At 36.8% G+C, this 20,961-nt stretch overlaps 1 protein-coding gene across 7 annotated transcripts in view; it reads left to right on the top strand.

The window, feature by feature from the left end:
* The window catches only part of RALGPS1 (Ral GEF with PH domain and SH3 binding motif 1), a 133,613-nt gene that overhangs the window by 78,282 nt on the left and 34,370 nt on the right, over positions 1-20,961 (top strand). For 6 of the 7 annotated variants that reach the window (XR_008239433.1, XM_052815984.1, XM_052815982.1 and 3 more), the window contains 2 exons: positions 16,007-16,144; positions 17,787-17,880. Coding sequence is in view for 6 of the 7 variants with exons in the window: in XM_052815984.1 (XP_052671944.1) it covers positions 16,007-16,144; positions 17,787-17,880 (232 nt within the window). In the remaining variant the exon portion in view is untranslated. The remainder of the gene's footprint in view (positions 1-16,006; positions 16,145-17,786; positions 17,881-20,961) is intronic. The other variant, XM_052815985.1, reaches the window with a different exon arrangement.

Genomic DNA, 20,961 nt, shown 5'->3' with positions numbered 1-20,961 from the left:
ATCTGTCTCTGTTCTCTGCAACTCCCCCACATGCTCCTTTTTATTAGGGAAATAACCACAGCTACGTTCTGCGCCTTTGGCCCCATCTCTTCTCCATACTACACAAGCCCAGTTCTTTAGGCCTGTCCTCATCCGTCAAGTGTTCCTGCTCCCAGGCCATTTTAGTGGTCCTGTGTTGGCCTCTCCAGTTTGACCTCTGTCCTGTACAGAGGTGCAGCGGGACTGTATGGCAGTATTCCAGATGTGGCCTCACTGCTGCCAAATAGATATAAAAAACTTATCTTTAAAACTTTTAGGAAAATGAACTGTATTGTGTTTGGTTGCCACCTGTGTGCACGTAGTAATATTGCATTTTATAAGACGGCATGCTACTAAGCAACATTTCCTGGAAACTGCATGTTATAATCTACCTTAAAGGTAAATTTGTGATGTTGCTTTCTTAAAAGTCATAGATGGCTAGAGAGTTACTTTTCTCCTTGTAGGTCAGATCAGGGATATCAAAACAGTGGATGTATTCAAGCTCACAGCTAAGGCTTCAACGGGTGTTGCAGCTTCTGAGAAGGCAGTGTGATCTGAACTGTTTTTCTGGAGCTGGTGATCATTATTTCTCTTTTTAGGTGTAGAAGGAGCCAAAAGAAACAGGGCAGTTGTCCTGGTTTCGGCTGGGATAGAGTTCATTTTCTTTCTAGTAGCTGGTGTAGTTTTATGTTTTTGATTTAGTATGAGAAGAATGTTGATAACGCACTGATGTTTTCAGTTGTTGCTAAGTAGTGTTTAGACTAAGTCAAGTCTTTTTTCAGCTTCTCATGCCCAGCCAGCAAGAAGGCTGGAGGGGCGCAAGAAGTTGGGAGGGGACACAGCCAAGACAGCTGACCTAAACTGGCCAAAGGGATATTCCATACCATGTGATGTCATGCCCAGAATATAAACTGGGGGGAGTAGGGCTGGTGGGGGGTGGCAGACCGCTGCTTGGGAACTAACTGGGCATCAGTCAGCAAGTGGTGAGCAATTGCATTGTGCATCACTTGTTTTGTATATTCCAATTCTTTTTTTTTTTTCTCTTCCTTCCTTCCTTTCCTAGTAAACTGTTCTTATCTCAACCCATGAGTTTTACTTTTTTTCCCCAGTTCTTTCTGCCATCCCGCTGGGTGGGTGGGGAATGAGCGAGCAGCCGCATGGTACTTAGTTGCTGGCTGGGCTTAAACCACAACAGCAGTATAGGAGATGCTATTGGCAGAGGGTGGAATTAAACGTTGTATCAGTGCTGGAATTTTGTTTCGATTTTTCTTGAATGAATGCTTAATTTTAAAGATGCTCATGCCTTTCAAGGGACTTGTTTAGCAATAATGTAGTTACTCATGATATCCCATTGTTGAAGCTATTGCTGGTGAGTAGATCTGCTTTGGCACTCATGCACATACTATAATAATGACAGTGTAGTTTCCATTACTATTGTTACCCATTTTTTAAAAATGTATTTGCCATTACTGTAAGAGTCGGTTGGAACAGATCTTTTAATACTTTATGGAAGTACTGTCTTTTAAAAATACAGCTACAAACTGATTTTAGATTGTGTTCTGACAGAGGTAACAGACTACAACTATTTTCACTTTTTTTTTACTAATTGTACATAATACCATCTGTTATTTGCAGTTACATCTTGTTTGCCATGAAGTAAAATAATTTTCAGAACATTCACTCCAATTATTGAATTATTTGTGGTTTTGTGTTTGATTAATGGAGGTAGAGTTGTATATTAGAGTTATGGTATGCATAGGTGTTACATTGACACAGTTTTTGAACCCATGAGGTACATTTGCCTGAGTGATCCCTAAGTTTTATTCAGGTGAATACTGTCTACACTGAAAACTTACTGAAGTAGTTATTCCAATGAATGTCTCAATTTGGATGTGATCATTCCTGAGGAATGCTGGGCCTGTAATAGACTGTCTGTTCCAGAGTAAATATTCCAAAATAGTTTGTCTATGCTTTCCAGGTATAGACAAGCCCAGAGTGGTAATGTGGCCCTTCAGTAGTGTTTTCTGGTTCTGAAACCAGAAAAGAGAGAAATTGATGTTTGTATAGTAAGCATATGCATGATTATTGGTATGAGAAGTTAGTTTGATTCAATTAAAAAATTACATATAATCTAGAAAACAGCCCGGTACAGAACATCTTTGGGGTTTTGGTTGATATATTGCTATTTCAAGTCAAAAAATGCTGCAGGCTTGCATGCTATGCATACAGCGCTTTTTATGCTCAGCATAAGAGGTAACACTGTTTCGGTTACAATATTGGTGTTGATTATCTCTAGTTAAAATAATTATTAACGCGTTCTTGCTTATTCACCAGACTAGCTTTACAACATACTTAAATGTGTGTCCTACCAGCATCAAATTTTAATTTTGTTAGTTGATGTTGCGGAGGTTGATCGAGCCAAAATCAGGTGCTCTCTCTAGCTGTACATTTTTATAAGGTCAGTTTTGCTTATATCTTATGATAAAAGAGATTGCTTGAAGTACTTGCTTTATTTGCAGTTAAAATCAGTGGCAGTTGTCTGCTTGTACAGGCATAGCTTTGCTACAACAAATTAGTCCATATAACTGCTGTACTCCAAACTGTCCTACAATAATACATGTGTAGGCATAGGCTAGCACATTTATAACATTCATCATAGAATAATAGAGTCATGGCTGGAAGGGACCCCTGGAGATCATCTGGTCCAACATTCTGTTGAAAGCAAGGGCATAGGTTACGTTATCTAGGGTCCTATAAAACCAAATCTTGAATATTTCCAGCAAGAGAAGTTGCACTCCTTCTCTGGGCAACCTATTCTAATGTTTAATTGTTCTCACAGTGAAGAATTTTTGCTTATATACAGACAGAATTTCCCCCATTGCCTCTTGCCTTGTTGCTGTGAATCACTCTGAAGAGAGTATTTCCACCTTCTCTATAACTGCCTTTTAGGTACTGGAAGACTGGTTAGATCCCCTTCCTGCACCTTCGCTTCTCTGTGCTGAACAGACCCAATTCCTTTAACCTTTCTTCCTCTGACAGGTTTTTACAACCCTGTAGCCATCTTGATGGTCATCCATGGGACCATCTCATAATTGTTTAATGTCTCTCTTGAGACATTTTAATCATGGATACATTTCTGTGTGCTAATGGAAACAGTAAATAAGATACTCACTTCAATAGTTATTTGGATTTAGTTCAGTCCATGTTTTAGTGTTTGTAGTATTAGTGTGGATTTTGCCAAGCAGCTTTGCTGTTCTAACAAGAAAATGTAGACAGAGGCTATACTCTAAATCCTTTCCAATGAAGCCGTACTGGGGACCAGTTTTGAGATTCTGATTTAAATATACATATGCAAATCTGCATCTGCCTCCCTATTGAAAGTGTAAATAATAAGCAGAGGTTCTCAAGCCTATCAAGAGCTGAAAAGTTAATTAATTGTATTGTTTACAGTTTCAACATGAAAACAGTTGTGGTCCATATTTTCATGTCAAGCTACTACTGGCAACTCTCATTGTAGCAACCATCGTTAAAATGCTTTAAAGCAATTTAAATAATTATTTAAAGCTCTAATTAATATATTTGTAACTTATTTAAGAAAGGCATCTATTTTTAAAGTTTCCCTTTTTCCTTTACTTACATGAGGATTTGTATAAGGAAAATTCTCTTCTTGGTGTGTTTTTAAGGTGCTTCTCATTACTCTCTTTGAAAGACAAAAGTTTGAAGCCATAATTATTTTCCCTTTCACGTAGATGAATGTTCAGAAAATAACAACAAAAAAAAAGACTGGCAAATACAGAAAATGTATCTTTCAATTCATCCTTTTGTTGAAGAATTAATGTTCCAGAAAGCAATCATATTAGCTAATTCCTCTCTTAGTAACTTTCTAGCAGCATCATTACAGGCATTGCTTTTACCTGTGTTTTTGGAAAAAAGCTTTCGTGGTATTGTGAGTACTCTCACTCTCATTAGACTGATGATATGCAAGGGAAGATGCCAGAGAATGGCAAGAATGGCTGTTTTGGAATTTGGAAGAATCATACAAATCTTTTTAATTGAGAATGGTTTTTGTCTTTTTGAGTCAGCCTCATTACAGTTCTGTATTTGTGCATGTGTGTGATACTGATGCTATGTTCTGGCTAGGTGGCATCAGATAGAAATGATACACCTGGTCATAATCCCACCTTTACTTTCCCGTGAGTGATCCCATTCACTTGGCCAGTGTGCTGGCAATATGTATTACAAATCACATGTTGTTGCCTTGGCAAAGATTTGTCTTCAGTTGTTTTTAGAGTACTCGAGTCCTACCAAGGTTAACCAGTATATACATTTGGTTTTGTAGAAAAATTTTCCAGCCCTTAGTCCATGGAAAATATCCAGTCTTCTTGAAACCAATGATACCACAAAACTGTTGGCTCTTCTGACTATGAGCTAATCTCCTAAGAATGGTGTCTTTGGTTTTACAGGCTGCTGACTGTAGTGATTTGGACTTTCTACCACTTAGTTAATTGATAAGTTGCTTTCGCTCTGTCCTCTGCTTTATTTAGTATGATACAACCACAATACTGTATGTGGGAAAAGGCTTTCATAAATACAGCTGACTACAAATTGGAAACATATTTTTTGTCTCTTCTGGTTTTCCTATCAAATTAGTGTCATTATTCAACTTTGGGGGAGAAAAAAGGGAAAATAATTACTTTTCATAGGTTCCCTTCTGTTAGGCGTGCCATTTACTGCATGTCTTGTAGGTGCTGCTTCCTGTACTAAAAGAATGCTCTATACCCAGACATCCATGCCACACTGCAGCGTATGTGCGTTCAGGGGCTTCTGGGTTGTGAATATCTAGGGAACTAAATCTGTTCATTAAAACATTTCTCTTTTTGTTATTGTTCTCTTACAGCACATGTTTGTGGTTGTCACAGTAACAGTACAATTGAGCAAACAAATGTGGAAGATTATTATAGTACTTGATCAAAATGTTAAGTAAGAATAACAAACTGAAGTCCCCAGGCTAATCTGAAATACTTCCCCATCAGCTAATTATTTTTTGCTGCAAAATAGTGAATGTCTGACTAACAAAAATACCATACAGAAGCTGTTTTCTAACAACTGCATTTGCAGAATTGCACAGACCCCTAGGAGAGCACTATGCACTAAAGTATATGTCAAGTATACAGTAGTGGTGTGCTTTAACCACTTAATTTTGGGTTTGTTAGCCCTACTATTTCACAGGATAGTTTTATATCCATTATAAAAAAGAATAAAAGAAAAAAAAAGACACAATTGAGAAAGATAAAGATTGAAAACTTGTATCAGCACTGTTTTTTTACAATCAGTTTTGCAACAGCGTGTATTTGTGAGACAATTCTGGGTACTGTAAGTTTTGGATTACACCTTGTGCCTGCAGATGGCCATAAACCCCCAAAAGAGATTTGAAATTCTGAATTCTTAAGAATAAATGGTGCTGATACTTCTACAGGCTGCACATCATTACATATTTTGTATAAGGAATTTAAACCCCACTTTTGTTAAGTCCTCCCACTCATAATAATTATTTTCATGAGGTCTTTCTGACAGGGAAATGCTCGCTCTCTCACTGAACTTGTGGAAAATAGAGGATAACAATAACTTGCCCAGGTCAAAGAAATCTCTAACAGAAAATTTGAACTCAGATTTTCTGACTTCCAGGCAAATGCCTTAAAAAACAGATTTCTATTTGTTTCTGCGGCTGTGGTTTAAAGTAATACCATCCCAGCTTTTCTCTTTGGTATAACTTTGTACATGTGATTTACTGAACTGAAAGTATTTTGTCTTTCATAGCATGTTATGTCAGTCTGTCTTAATGAGGAACAAATCACACACCACAGCTGTTAATGAAAATTTTAAAGCTTATATGCTTGAGTTGTTGTTCATCAGAATTGGGTGAAGCTGAATAAGCACCAATTTCAGAAGGCTTGGGATTATTTTTCTTAAGAGCACATTGTTAGCACCCATCAACTCCAAAGTGTGCTTATTTATTATCTGCCTCAGTGCTATTTTCTCTTTCTCAGAAGCCTTGAGTATTGAATAAAGAAATACTAGGAGAAGCTTAACTGTGAATTAGGACACAAATGTACAGACTTAGGTTTGCATCCTGCTGAATACTGCAGTTCTCCATAAATACTTTTTCAATGAAATTTAGACTTGGAAGTTGCTGTCTGGTGGATAAAACACTCAAAATGCATTATCTGGGTGTCATTGACCACTACATTCCAAGGTGACTTTTTTGTTGTACTTTGGTTTCCCTGTCTTTAAGCTGTCAATAATATTACTGCTTTGTTTGAGCTCTGCAATAAAAATTTAAGAGCTAGGTGTTACAGTTCTTTTTGCCAATTTAAAAATAATCGGTCCCCTTTACACAGTGTGATTTCCATTGATAAATTTAGTTCTGGATTATTTGGCCATGCTTTTCCTTAGTCTGTGTTATTATTTCCATGATACCGTAAACTAATGAATACTGTGTTGTCCGCATACAATATCCAGCTGCAAAATTAGTTCTAGTAACAATGGAGAAAAGTCAGTATCATTGGAAAATGTTTTGCCTGTGGAAGCAGCTGCCCATGAGCTCACCCTCTGGAAAATATCCTGATGGCTTCACATCTTAGAGAGCTTTTTTCAGTGCACAGTAGCACAAATGTAAGCCAAGGTTTGAAAAGCTAGTGCTGTGTGTTTTCTTTGGCATATGGCAACCCTGAGCCTTTCCTTTGAGAAGCAGGTCTTAAAGTCTTTTGCTGAAGGGAATAATTTTGTGATTCTCTGAGCAAAATAAACTGATTCTCATCTATTCCTATTATCACATCATATATGTAGAAGAGTTCAAAATGCCACTTCCCAGATGAAGGCTGGTAACACTGAAAAAAAAAATCATAAAAATCTAACCATCATTCTTGCTTTAAAAGGAGGGAGGGAGAGGAACACCATTGAAAAGGTGTAGCTTGATGTGTATTTACAAAGAATTATGTTCTGTTACATTCCAGAATGTTACATTCAGTTTAATTTTTTATTGGCATCCATTAGTTTGGTTTCTTTCTACCTGTAACCCACTACGCACAAAAAGCTCATTTCCTTACACTTTTATTTGGAATTTACAGGACCTGTGCTAACCCCTCCCTCATCCTTTTTGTTGCTCATGTATCTTGTTGGTCCTCATCTGTATAGTGTCATGGCAAATTTACTGTTTGTCCTGAAGAAATGCTTACAACTGCTGATACAGATCAAGAGGGTGTTTATACCCTCGATATCAATGAGAATAGCTGCAAACTTGCTCAAAATAGCTAGAAAGTAGCCTTGAACCAGGGTGCCATAAGGCATGTTGCAGTGTAGAGGCTCTGAGCAGATAGAGTTTTTACAGCCTTTACTCAACATTTTGATGTGCCACTTGGCAAGAGGAGATAGTGAAGAGCTGCTATATGGAATCTAAATCTAGGTAGGAACTCCAGGTCATGGAGAAATCTTGGTGACTCAGTCTGGTTTTACTTGGCATCGGACTGCTACAGAGCCATTCCAGTACTGGGGAAATTGGCGTTCTTTCCTTCATTCTGATGTGTAAGGTGCCTGGTCCGTGTTGACAGTGTGTAAATGTTAGAAACTCTCGTGTGTTGGATGATGGCTGAAGCAGCTCCCAGTATGGCTGGACCCCTTGTGATAGGTAAGTTCAGAAGAGCTGAAAATAGTAATTTAGGTTTGGGTGTCCCCACCCCCCAAAATAAATGTAAGTAAGACTGGGATATGGAAACAAAACAGATATAAGCAGAACCAAGGTGCTATTTGTGCTTATCTAGTTTATGATTCTCTAGTATGATGTGAAATCTAACATGAGATGTGAAATCTGAGAGATGTGAAAGCTACTGTGAGATGTAATAAACTTGTATGTGTACTCATAACTTTCACAAGAGTGAGAAGGGAAGAGCAGGTGCTGCTGATCTTGACAAACCTGCAGGAAATTGGCTTCTAAACAGATGAAGTCTTTTTTTCTTTTTTTTTTTTCCCCTCTGCTTTCATATATACTTTGTTAACCCAGACATTCTTATAAACAGCAAAGACCAGTCAAATCCAAACCAAGAAACCAGAAAGGAGAGTGAGAGAACGGAATGAGCATACAGAAGAGGGACAAGCTGTGTTCAGGCCACACTGGGGACGACCTTGTGCCCAAAGGAGAGATTATTTCTTCTAGGTTATTTTTTTAACAATCAAACTCATGTCATTCAATAGGTTACTTACGGAGTAGATGTACATGCAGTTCACTGACTTGCTGGCAGAGACTGCTAGTCTTCCTGCAAAGCTGAGGAAATATGGGAATGTGGAAGCTAGGCAACTTCTAAGGAGTGATAAGTGGAAAGAATAACGCTGTCGGATTTTTAACATAAAGGTGTCAGCAAGCACCAGCAACCATCAGCAATAACTCTTGTTATAGTTATCAGTAGGCAATCTGTTGCAGAATTAACTGTGATCTCTTAGATTTAAAATATTGTCCATGATAATGTATAATTGTACAAAACTAACTATGATGGCCTTTTCAGCTAATATTCTTAAATGAAAATCTAATTTTCTGCGTCCAAGCCTGTGGACACAGAGACAAAAATATACTGCTGTAGGTAAGTTAACAGCTGTACTCAAAGCATACAGAGAAAGCAAATTCAGTCACTCCCTCTTCCTTTAAACGTCACTCATCTTTTGGCTTGTGATATTATTGTAGTTGAGGGAAGCAGAAGCGTATCAGCATACTTAATCCATAGGCCCAGAACCCCAAACTACTAACACAGATTACAGAAATGGACGCTATTTTTGTTAGAACAAATAAAACAGTTACTGAAAACATACATAACTTCTAATGATACACAGTTCTATGTTTCTAGAGATAGAAATGTGTAGAGATGGAAACAAAGACAAGTTCAGAGTGGTTTTTACAAGGTACTTTTTGGGAGAAGTCAGTAAATAGCCCAGGTTGCTCTTAAGCTAAAAGCATTAAGACAGTCTGAGGCATATGAACCTCTCCTTTATAAACTGTACGCGTGTCTGTGAGATATATTACTTCTTCAAGAGAGAGCATTTTTAATATGGGAAGAAGATTTTTAAAGGACTGGTCTGGACCAGTGAAGGAAGTTAAACTAGACTGTAAAACTTGACCTGATTTCTAAGCATCTTTTTTCTTTGTTTTCACTCCAGTGTGACTGGAAATTCCATTTGGCTTATATGTTGTTCTGTTGTTAATCCAACTCTATTCCACTTATTTACAAGGACTAAACATCCTTTTTGGTTTTGGTGGGGCTATCAAATTACCTTTGGCCACTGGAGCACTCTCCTATCTATCATGTCAGTGGGTCTGACAGGGATATGGTTCTTTCTTAGTCCAAATTCACAGGTTGGTGGGGGCTTGAGAGACAGTTTAGTCATGGCCTTATGGTTTCCTAGCAAAGCATTAACAGTTCGTAATGAACTGAGTTTGTTCTTGCTTATCACTGCCTCTATGTCTGTTTCTTCATTTTTCAATGACAGTTCATGTAATTTCTACACCCATTCGTCCCTAAGCAGTGGAAGGATTTTCCAGAATGCATGAATGAATAGGCTAAAAACTAAAGAAATTAGATAGGCACTTGCAGCCTGGCTAATGCTGGACATAATCCACCGTCACCCAATGACCCATTTATTTGTCAAGGTGGCAGAGATCTGAAGAAACAGGTGTGTAGCAAGCACAGCACTAGTGTGAAAAAGTCTTGCAAGGGATTTCCATAAAGTATTCCGAAGTCTCAAGGTAGAAACGTTAATGGAGAGCTTCCAGACAGCACTTGAGAGATGCAAAATTCCGCGGCAAGACTGAATCTGAGCTATAAAACTATGTGACAGTGAAGTATGGGGTGTACTCAACATGTGAATGAGGTTTTGCTTATGCAGATACTCAGTACTTACTAAAATCTTAACAAAATTGCCAGTCTGTCTTTTTTTTTCATAAGCTGTAAAGAAGAAAACCTTAGTAAGCCACATGGCTTTTCTTAAATTTGCTAGACTATTGCTGGTGGTCTGTAACTTAGAGCTCTACATGATAGTAATGAGACATTACTAGAGAACACATAAGAACATTTTAATTTCCGGAAAGAATTTATATTTTCCCAGATGGAAATCTTATTTCCAGGGTTTTGGTTTTTTTCTAATCTGAGTAAGTTTGAGGCATACTTACTACCAGGAGATTACATAGAAATAATTTGTTTTCACTGCACAAACTTAATACACTTCCAAAGATCTGATTATTATCAGTAATTAATGCAAGCATACTGAAATTCTCTCAGGAGCGTGTTGTTTAGGTGTGCTCCATGCATTTCATTGTACTGGCTTTCCTTCCCTTTTAAAAAATTGCACTTGACTAGCATAGTTGCACTTCCTGTTGTTTTAATAGTTGAAATTTATTGAGAAAATTTAATGTTCTAAAGCTAGAAGAGTGAAAGTGAGCCAGCTAGCTATTTTCCTGAAACTAAGAGTGCTATTTTCAAGGCAAGGCAAGAAAACATGGAGTGAAGGGGGAGTCATTAATTATAAACATGCTCAAAAAACAGTATGGAAAATCTAATGTGGAAATATGATAGATTTTTATGCTGCACAAGTTATTTTCCTGCTCAAAAGAATGTTCCTTTCTTTGTTATGCAGCAAAGAAGGACTAACTTCCCTGCAGGGCTCACAGAATAGTTTAGGAATATATTAAATTAAAGTCTGCCTTTCAGCTGACCCTAAATGTTTGAGCAATCCTTTAAAGAAAAATCAGACTGAGATAATGTTTTTGACACACTAGCAATAGCTGCAGTGATCCCTGAATGGAGCACATACAGTGATTTCTGTTCAGTCTACTTGAATACAGCATTCAGAGCAGACTCAGTACATTTTGTACAGCACTTTCTCCCTGCATTCATAAAGGGTTTGCCTTCTAGGACCACTGAGGTCAGTAAGATTTATGGAAAATATTTAATCTGTGTATCATTCATGCTTTCAAAAGATACTGTATTTACTAATCCTCCTTCTCAAGCTTTGGAAATACGCATTATCTCTTTCAAGGAAAGAATTTGGAATTTATATATTAGGAGCTTCAGGCTGGCTTCAAGAGAGGTGGAAGAGCAAATAGCACAGGAATATCAAGTCCCTGAGACCTGTTGGCAATCAAGTACTGGGAATATGAGTCCCAAGACTTGGACAATCTATAATAACTTGCAGTCTGAGCAAAATACGCTTATACAAGAATCTTTTCTCTAATGGGTATTTTATTTTGGGCTGCTTGCTAACTTAAGAGGAACTAAAAACATCTTTTTTGTGTATTTTCTGAACTGGAGTAGCAACTATAAACTTGCAATACTTTTGTACTCAGGACTTATACAAATGGTAAAAAGATGTTCCTGAAAAGCTATGGTTGTTTTTGCAAAGGATAAAATGCACCAGGTTCCATCCTCCCTGCAGAGCTTCACAGGCACGTTCTGTTTCTGAGACCATCCTGCCCATGTCTGAGATGCACTGAAATGCTGTGCTGTTGTTACAGATCACAACACAGTTCTCCTACAGAACTGAAGTTTTATCATGCATTTCTGAGGAAGTTCTCAGCTGAGTTTGATGTGTGGAATGGAAAACAACAGTATACAATCAGAAAGATACCGGTAGTGCTTGCTCTTATGCCAGAGAATTGTGATAGTAGGTTGCTTACATTCACCTGATAACGGATTTGCTGAAAAGCCAGAAATGTTAGTGAATGTCAAGTTCTCAGGCTGACTTACCTTTTTCTTCTTGAAAAGGTTTTGTGAAGCTGATTTAATTTTCTATTTTATGTTGTTGTTTAGAACATGCAATTTTTCTGTTCTTACTCAGTTTTTTAAACTGGTAATTTTGATGCTGTGGAAGAACCTGTGTCAGGTTCTAGATTTCACCCATTAATCAGATGAGAAGTTTTTGTTTCATGCATGAGAGTTCATTAGTGCATTTACTTCTGTGCAATAGAATTTCCCATTTGCTAGTCTCCTAATTTTATTTGGTAGCAAAATGAAGGGCAGTTCTCCAGCCCTGTGCATCAAATTCATATTTTGTTGTCAGGGAGGGGCGGCTTATAAAGAAGACAGGCCATATTCTTCTCAAGAGGTGCACAGCAAAAGGACAAGAGGCATTAGTCACAAGTTGTAACATGGGAAATTACAACTAGATATAAACAAAAAGAAAAAATACTATCAGAATAGTTAAGGAGTACTGGATTAAGTTGGATCGGAGAGTTTCCACCCCTAAATTTACAAGGCTATTAGCAACCTTTTCCAACTTTGATTTAGCCCTGCTTTGAGCAGGAAATTGGGCTAGATTGACCTCTGGAGGTCCCTTCTGACCTAAGTTATCCTATGATTATTTGTGCCAGCACAAAGCATGCGTAAAATGCCACCAGATTGGAATTCTAACATTCTAATTCTTCTCTCAAATAATACCATTGTCCTGCTATAAAAAGGTCTTAGAGCATTTATAGATGTGATATGTTTTTACAAACATTTCTCTCATCATTCTTCTTTTCTGAGTTTTAATTTCACCCACCTTCTCTGCAGACTGAGATCAGAAAAGGAATTATGTATGTGAACTAATAATGGTATGAAGGAAAAATAAATGTTATTGGGATAGAACTTTAATTTGGGGTGTTCTGGGAATGTTTTAAAAAATCATTATATCTGGTTAGTCCAGAAAGAGCGAAGTTATCACTCACAGGAAATACTGATTTTTATCTGAAACAATTAATATTTCTGTAATTTTTAGCTCATAGGAAAACAGTATCTTCTACCGATCACTTAGTAACCCCTAGTACATAAGATGGTTTGCAAACACATAGAGCACTCTTCTTAACCCAGTCCCCAACACATACATAGAGGATTAATATAGTCTCCTGTTTCTTTAATCTACTTCTTTTCTTCTACTAGTTGAATTTGCACCCAAAAACCTCTATAAAACCAAGACTTGCATCAGGTTAGCTTTCTGGGATCACAGTACTGTGTTTGGGCTTTTTCAGATCTTGTAGTTTGGTTTTGATTTCTTCTGTGATTTGGAGGAATGTGTTCCAGGGGATATTTTGGGACGATGTGGATGTTGAGTCAGACTTCTGTGACACTATTCATAGCTATTCTAATATTTTAGTTAATATTGGTGTTCTGTGATGTTTTAAGACATTTTTCCATAGTTCATAGGAATAGAAAAGTATAAATCTTAGTTTATTGTGGCAAGTGTCGGAAAGCATATTCTGACAGTGCTGTTACTGAACTGTTAGAAGAATATGTGAATTGAATGATAAGGTGAAATGTTGAAAAAGCTGCAGTTTACAAAGCTGTCTCAAGGGCTTATGCATTACAGTTGCCATGTGCTATTGTTTCCAGTGGATTCTGCCTCAACAGAAACTTTTTACAGTGTAGTTTCAGAATGATTCTATTTCAGGTCTAACAGAAGATTAGAATATTTCTACTTAGCTTGTATTTAAATAAAATAGTTCTTGATGGAACATGATCTGTTGCTAACTAATGTTTGGTGTCGATAGCCATGAGGTTTCAAGATACGCAGAGAAAGGAGCTGATAAGAGTGGATTTTAATAGACCCTTGTCTCAAAACAGGTAAATAATATGTAGCTACAAAATACAGTTTGGCCATGTTTGTATCAACTCAAAAAAAATTAATTAATGTGTCCCCACCTTTAGCTAGCAGTCTTTATACGATGTGCAAAAATCAGATAAAGGACTACTGCTCTGAGCTGCCTCCGTTGGTCCAAGCTTTCATGCTATGTGGAGTGCTTAGTAGAATCATAGCAAGTGACACGCATCGTTGTGCACAGCTTTTTGGGGTTGTTTTTTTTTTAATTCATACAGAATCATTAAGTTTTGAGATGCAAAAAGATTGCGTTAGTCTTTCTAGAACTTAGTTATATTTTGCTCTAAGTTCACTGTGAGCTGTGGTTTCCTCTTTGAAATGTACATCCAGCAGAATCTGATCTGCACTTCATTTTGTCAGTAGAAGTAAGAATATTGAAGACTGCATGTTGAGTGGTATTACAGTATTTGGGTTGCATCCACTTCATTATTATTTACCACAACTGGCAATGGCTTTGTGTTTGTGTAAGTTTTGTATAAATTGCTTGTAAACCTGTGTTCAAAGTTATAGGATTACAAATTTAAGCACATAGTATTTCCTACAGGTTAGGCGTGCAGTTATGGGATTTTTTTTTTTTTTTTTAATAAAAAAAGTAAAACCTATATTAAGAATGGATGAAGCTGCACTTTTTTCTTTCTTGTATTGTCTAGTTTGGGTATGTCTGGCTGTTGCATGGCTCCACGAAGAGGCAAAAGAGCATCAAGTCTCCTTTATACGGTGATTGTCCTCACTTACTTCAGGAGGTCTTAGTCACGGAGCGCCCATGTGGCCAAGGTCACACTGGAGATGAAAAAGTGTATTGCTATAACTCTGCCTCAGCAGACTAACTATTCCACTTCCCTGAGAGATGAAGTACTGTGCATTATGACTTTGTTCCTTCCTATGGTCTGCACCCAAGGTCTGATCAACAGAGAGTATAGCTGGAAGTTCTAAAATAAATTAATTTTACACACACACTCAGAGCTTCTGTACTCCTTCCCTGCATTCATACAACTGAAATACTAAAACTGATTAAAGTATCCTCACAAAAGGCAAGAGTGTTAGTCTTCCTCATCATTTAAATGCATTCAGTTAATTACTGAAGTAAATAGATGAGCCTTGCATTATGCTTTCATAGTAGCTTTCATGAGTTTTGCAAGACTGTGTTGCAGAATTATCTTTCAATTTTCCAGATTTAAAAACTAAAACTTTCTAGGCAATCTCAGTGATGATTCAGTTTTCTCAAACTTGATGATTGTTTGGATTGTATGGAAGTATGTAGTATGTACTTCCTGGGCAGTATTTTTCCTTTGTGATTGCTTCCTAACTGTTCTAGGGCTGTAAAAGAAGCCCACTACAAATCATAATGGTATGTGTGAAACGGAATGGCATGTGTTGATAAAAAGCAGCAGGGTGCCATGCAAGAAATGTTACGCTGTATCATGAACTCATTTCAGCCTTAAGCCTGCCTTTTTCTTTCTTACATAATTTGTAAAGGTAAAAGTACTGTTCAACAGAGACTAACTCTGCAAAATACCTGCCTACCAAACATTGGATATAGGTGTATTTTTTATGATGAAGATAGCTGACATCTTGTCACACACAGCTTCTGTATATAATACACTTCTTTACCAACCAAAAAGTGACGTTTTGTCTAGTCAGCCAGTGCTTTGGAAAAGTGCAATACGAGTAAGAGCAGTCAGCATTTTTGGCAACTACAATAATCACCATCTTTCTGTAATTACTGAGAAATCCGGGCCTAGGCAAATAACTATGCCATTTTTTCAATTACAAAATTCATAAATAAAACCCTTTCCTTTCTGCTTTTTTAAATCATCACATAATCGAAACCTAGGTATCATCTCCTGTTGTCTTCTAGCAAATGCAGCTTGGAGCCTCAGCCAAAACATGCAGTAATATCTTAATGTAGTAAATAGCGGCAGACCTGGAAGGCACTACAGTGCAGCGCTGAACTCTACTTGTTGTGGCCAGACGTTGTCGTGCTTGCCGCCAGCTCCATGCAGACTGCCTGTACCGTCATCAGGGGTTTCTGGCAGCTGTCAGTCTTTCTTTTTTTAGCGTCCTTTTTATGGTCCTGCAAATTGCTCAGCCTATATAAGTGCACGAGTAAAATCTTTTCTGTCCTTTTTTAAGAGGTGTCATAGAACTCAAGCACTAATTATGAATTTTTTCGACACGCAAATCCCAAGCTGTCCTTTGTTTAATGGGCCCAGACCATAGTGGAGGTAAATAGTTGCTGGCTGTTATATTCATTAAAAATTATGCAACTATTTCTGTTTGAAACACTATATCAATTGGTTGATTGATTTGTCTGTTTCAGGAATTTATCTCTTGGATTTAATCTACATTGATTCTGCATATCCCGCTTCAGGCAGCATTATGGAGAATGAACAAAGATCCAATCAAATGAACAATATTCTCCGAATAATAGCTGATCTGCAAGTCTCCTGTAACTATGGTTGGTAAATCTTGTTGTGCCTATTAAGCCTAAACTAAAATTTCTTTAGTACAACATTGTGAAAGCGGGTTTCAGCCCTGTGTAAAGGCAACACGAGAGGCTAACGTTGGTAGAATTGAACACTAGTAAGTGGTATAGCTTCCGATTCTGTGCAGTTTCAATCTTACTGGTAAATTAGGTAAATAAGCATGTATTCTAAACTGTAAGAGCTATAACAGAAGTTGTGCAGAGTTTACAGCTACATGTGGACTACAAATAACATACTGTCAGGTACAGCTATTGCATTTGGGTTATATTCTGTTTGCAGCAGAGGCAGGTAGAGAGAATTATCTTAATATCTTTCCTTTCCTTTGCAGTAGATGCGATGTCTTTGGAGTGTAGAATGTGTTAATTTCATTATCATTTTATTGTTAGTATCCTGATGATACAAAACAAAATACAAATATTTAAATCTATACAACAGTTGTTAAATTGTGTGTTAAGCTTTTCCACACACCTCACTTGTCGATGAAGTGAGGAACATGAGGGGCTGCTTCTTTTTGTTAACAAGATTTTACTCTAAAATTCATTTCTGCAATTCTAGCCTGTTAGTGAAGCCTATGTCAAGAAATGTGCTGGTTTGGGGGTCTTGATGAATACTCAGCGTACTGTTGGTGACTTAGCATGACTTTTCATTGCTTAAATGTGAAACAAGCTGGAAAACCTTGAGAGCAGCTGTACAATTAATAAATTGGGAACATTTAAATGCTACGGTTTGGGGGAGTTTTGAATAGAAAAAAACTAAATGTTAGATGTGAGAAATTACTTGTGTATGCTTAAGTATCCAGCCCTTGTCCTTTCTTGCCAGCTTCAGTAACACAAAGTATTTAAAGGTGGGGACCAGGCATAATAATGGATGACTCTGAATAGCTAGATTATTCAGCTATCATGTTCTTATTGTGAGTTTCATTTTGTCTTTGAATATTTCGAATGACAGAGAAACCTATTATTTCACTAACCCTTTCCTTTTTTACAGTTTTGGCAGCTTTTTGCATTGCTATGCATTAATTTTGAATGCCTTTGTTAAAGTCAGAATGAAAATTAAAATATGGCCTTGAATATTCTGGAATAATGGGTGCCTTATAAACAGTTGTCTTTACGACAGCATAAAAGTTAAGTTAGATGCTACGAGGAATGTTCCTGTCTGTGCACCGTGCATCAAAGGATTTTTCTGTCATTCTGAACTTAGTGTCTTTCTTTCTTGGTATTCAGCATTGTAATTTTTTAGTCTCTTCACTTCATTTTCATATGAGAATCACTAACAGCCATGGCTGCAGGCTTTAAATTCCCCCAGAACAGTGAGCACAAAATTCAAGCAAGGTTTGCAAATAACTCTTTTCCACTTGTGAGAAAGCATATAATAAAATCCACTAGCTTTCATGATGATGAAATGCATCTGTTTTCTTTAACAACTGAGCATCACTTTTGCTCAATCAAATCTTTTTAGAGTCAAAGTAATATTTCTGCCTGATTTATTCTTTAGGAAGGTTCAAATCCTCTGTTTTCATTAAGATAACCATAAGAACCAGAAAAAAAAAATGAAAGAATAACTAATTTTGGATGACGTGAATGTTCATCTTTTTTTTGTTTCAATGCTCCACAGATCATCTCACAACACTGCCCCATGTGCAAAAGTATTTGAAGTCTGTCCGTTACATTGAAGAACTTCAGAAATTTGTAGAAGATGACAATTATAAGTAAGTACTATTCTTTTCTTCAGGTTTTGGGGAATTTAATGGAAAGATCACTTGGCTGTTAGTTTGATTAAGAGTTGAACAAAAAGCCATTGGCTGAAGATGTTTTGGGGTTTGTCTGGTGTTCTTAATATTTTATTAATAGAGCTGATAATACCAGGATGCCTGAGTAAAATCGAGAATGACAGTCTTCCTTTATGACTCTAACCAGATTTCCAAAATTAAATATCTTTGTAAAAGTTAAAAGCAGATGAAAATCTAGTCTTTATTCTTGTGTTGGTTGTATTCTGGGAATTTGTTCAGGAATCCTAAAGCCATCTCCAAGATGTCCAGGGTTGACTCTATGCTATTGGAAATAATACATTAAAAACATCTTCCAATTTCAAATCACTATTTTTAATAATCTCGTACTTAAGATATAAACCTGACAATTTGGGGGGTTTAAGCATGTCAAAGCAATGCTTACAAAAGAGCTGGAGAAGAGCTAACCCACACAATGCTGTGAAATACACACCATAGAGCACATTGGTCAATATGTGAATGTGCTGCAGTTAAAGGAGGTGATAATCCCTGGCCAATAATTCTGAAAGAACTTAAATCATAGGTCTAGCAGCCAAGGTTTTAAATAACTCAACCAAGGTAGATTTAATGCTATAAAATTAGCTATTGACAAATATAGTACCTCTGTTTAGGTGAACAGAATTAAAAGTATTCAAAGCAACCAGATGTTCAATAATACGATGGTGGTGTGAAAGATTTTAGAATATGTTTTGGAGAGCAAGGTTGCTAATGAACTTCTTTAAAACCAGTCTTGTTACCAGTTTTATTACTTCAGTTAAGAACTTTGTCTCAGAATTTGTATCTATGTAGACCATACATTAATAAAAGTGTTGCAAGGGTTCATCGAAGTACAAGATGATTTGGATATCACAGAGGAAGAATCAGATGGCCTGATGACTAAAATTATAGTGATACAAAAATAAAAATGTTACATATTTATTCTAACAGTAATTTATGGTGTTGATCAGTAGATGTCTGTCAGAAGTAAGATACAGGCATGAAAAGACAAATTCATCCCTACTCCCTATCAAATATAGTGTTTCTATAAAAATTAAATTTTTAATACTGGTTCAAAAAGGAGCTGGTGAGACCTTGTGTGGAGTACTGTACGCAATTCTGGCCACCCATGCTTAGAGTGGGTTTAAAAAATTGCTGGTGCAGTCAGGTGAATAAAGTCTGTTTTGTAACACCAGACTTAAAGAACTATGTTTGGTTTTAGCCTAGAAGACAAGAAGTTTAGGTAATAGAATCACTACGTATAAACACAATTGGGAGAAAATAGGGAGGGTAAAGAGCAATTTAAACTAAATTGTAATGGTAGCACAAGGATAAATGAATACAAAGATTTAGAAGCTAAATGTTGAAATATGGTTCCTAACCATCAGAGTAATGGAATTTTGGAACAGCTTCTTAATCGGAGTAGTGAGACAAATAGTTAAATAATTTTTAAGTTGAAACTTGATCAATTAATGAAGTGAAGGCTACCAGTTAGTGTTTGTGAAAAGAAAAGAGCAGATTCAGTGAATCAGAAGACTGTGTGTTACCAGTGTGGGGTCATGTACATATGAGCATAAAGAATGACCTACCGTAACCGTTCTACATCTCTCTGCAATTATAGCTGATATTGCTGGCATACAGATGGAAAATCCTACTGAGACAGTTCAGGAAAAAAAGGTGTCACCATAACAGAGACAAAAAACCACATGTTTGAGCACAGCATGAGTCAAGCAATTTGTCTTTTCTCTTTGATTTTGAACATAACTGCAGTTGGTGATAACTCCAGCTGCCAAAGCTGTTCCACTTGGCTCTGGTTCAGGCCACTGTGCATACAGTACTATTCCTCAGCCAAATCTGTCGATATGGATTCTTGCAATAAATGTGTGTGGAACTTTGCTTTTCCTGAAAGAATAATTCTAAAAGTAAAACCATCCAGGCAAGGTATTCTTTTGGAACTTCTCCGAGTATTATCAAGACAAACTTCAAATAGAGAGAAAACGTCCAAAATTTGTCCCCTTGCTTAGGGTAAACTTCAGCAAAAGAAGCTGAACCAACATTGGGTAGTTCACTGCAAAAGATCATACTTGGCTATGGTTTGACAGGTTTGTGCTTTTGTGTCTGGTTGATCACAGATACTAAGAATAGTGATGTTTCTGTAGCAAAATTATTCGGGGAAGAAAGAATGTGTTTGTATGATGTTTTCATAGCAAAATTTATCTGCTTCGTGGAATTAGAATTCCTGCCAGAGTACTGATGATAGAATGCGCGTGTTCTTTCTCTTCTCAGTCTCATGACTTTGTATATGTTTCACAAATAGAGATGCATTATGCAACAAATGCACATTGAACATGAACATTGTGCACAGCCTTTTGAAAAGCTCAGGCAGTCCAAGACTTGTTGTAAGGGTAGTCTGAGATTTAAATCTCAGTGGTAAGATTTAACAAATGGCCATTATTTATTAATTTCCCACATACTTCCATCCTTCATTAAAGTCGCAAACATAGAGCAAAATTAAACTGAGTAGTAATTGGTAAAGGTGAAGAATTGTAGTTAGTATAGGCTTTACAGCCCCTGGATTGGATTCAAGAAACTGGTCATGTTGCTTAATTTGATTTTTAGATGGAGTTTCCTGATAATGCCTGAATGTTAACATTATATATATGATAGCTTTCATGAACTGTAATATCTTAGGAAAAATAGATTAAACAAGTGGTTTCTATAATTATATGATACTATAACATAATATTTGGGAAAACTACAAGTCATGAGTAATTCCAGTTTAAATTTGAAAATCATTTTAACTTTAGCAGCAGCCTTGCTAATAATGCTGGAAGGTATTTGATAGATCTTAAAGATCATTTAGTACTTTTTCTTGTGATTTAGTTATTTGTGAGAATATTTCAATCAAATCTAGCAGTTTTCTTTCTAGGCTTCACTATGGCAAGGAAAAACTGAACAGAAGTCACAGAAGGTATTAGAAAGAGGGAAAGATTTGATTCTTAGCAAAGTACAATTGCTGCAATGTAT

The sequence above is a fragment of the Harpia harpyja genome, chromosome 19, assembly GCF_026419915.1.
Source record: "Harpia harpyja isolate bHarHar1 chromosome 19, bHarHar1 primary haplotype, whole genome shotgun sequence".
Lineage (NCBI taxonomy): Eukaryota > Metazoa > Chordata > Aves > Accipitriformes > Accipitridae > Harpia > Harpia harpyja.
The sequence above is the reverse complement of the archived record's forward strand: the minus strand, read 5'-3'. Positions and strand labels throughout refer to the sequence as shown.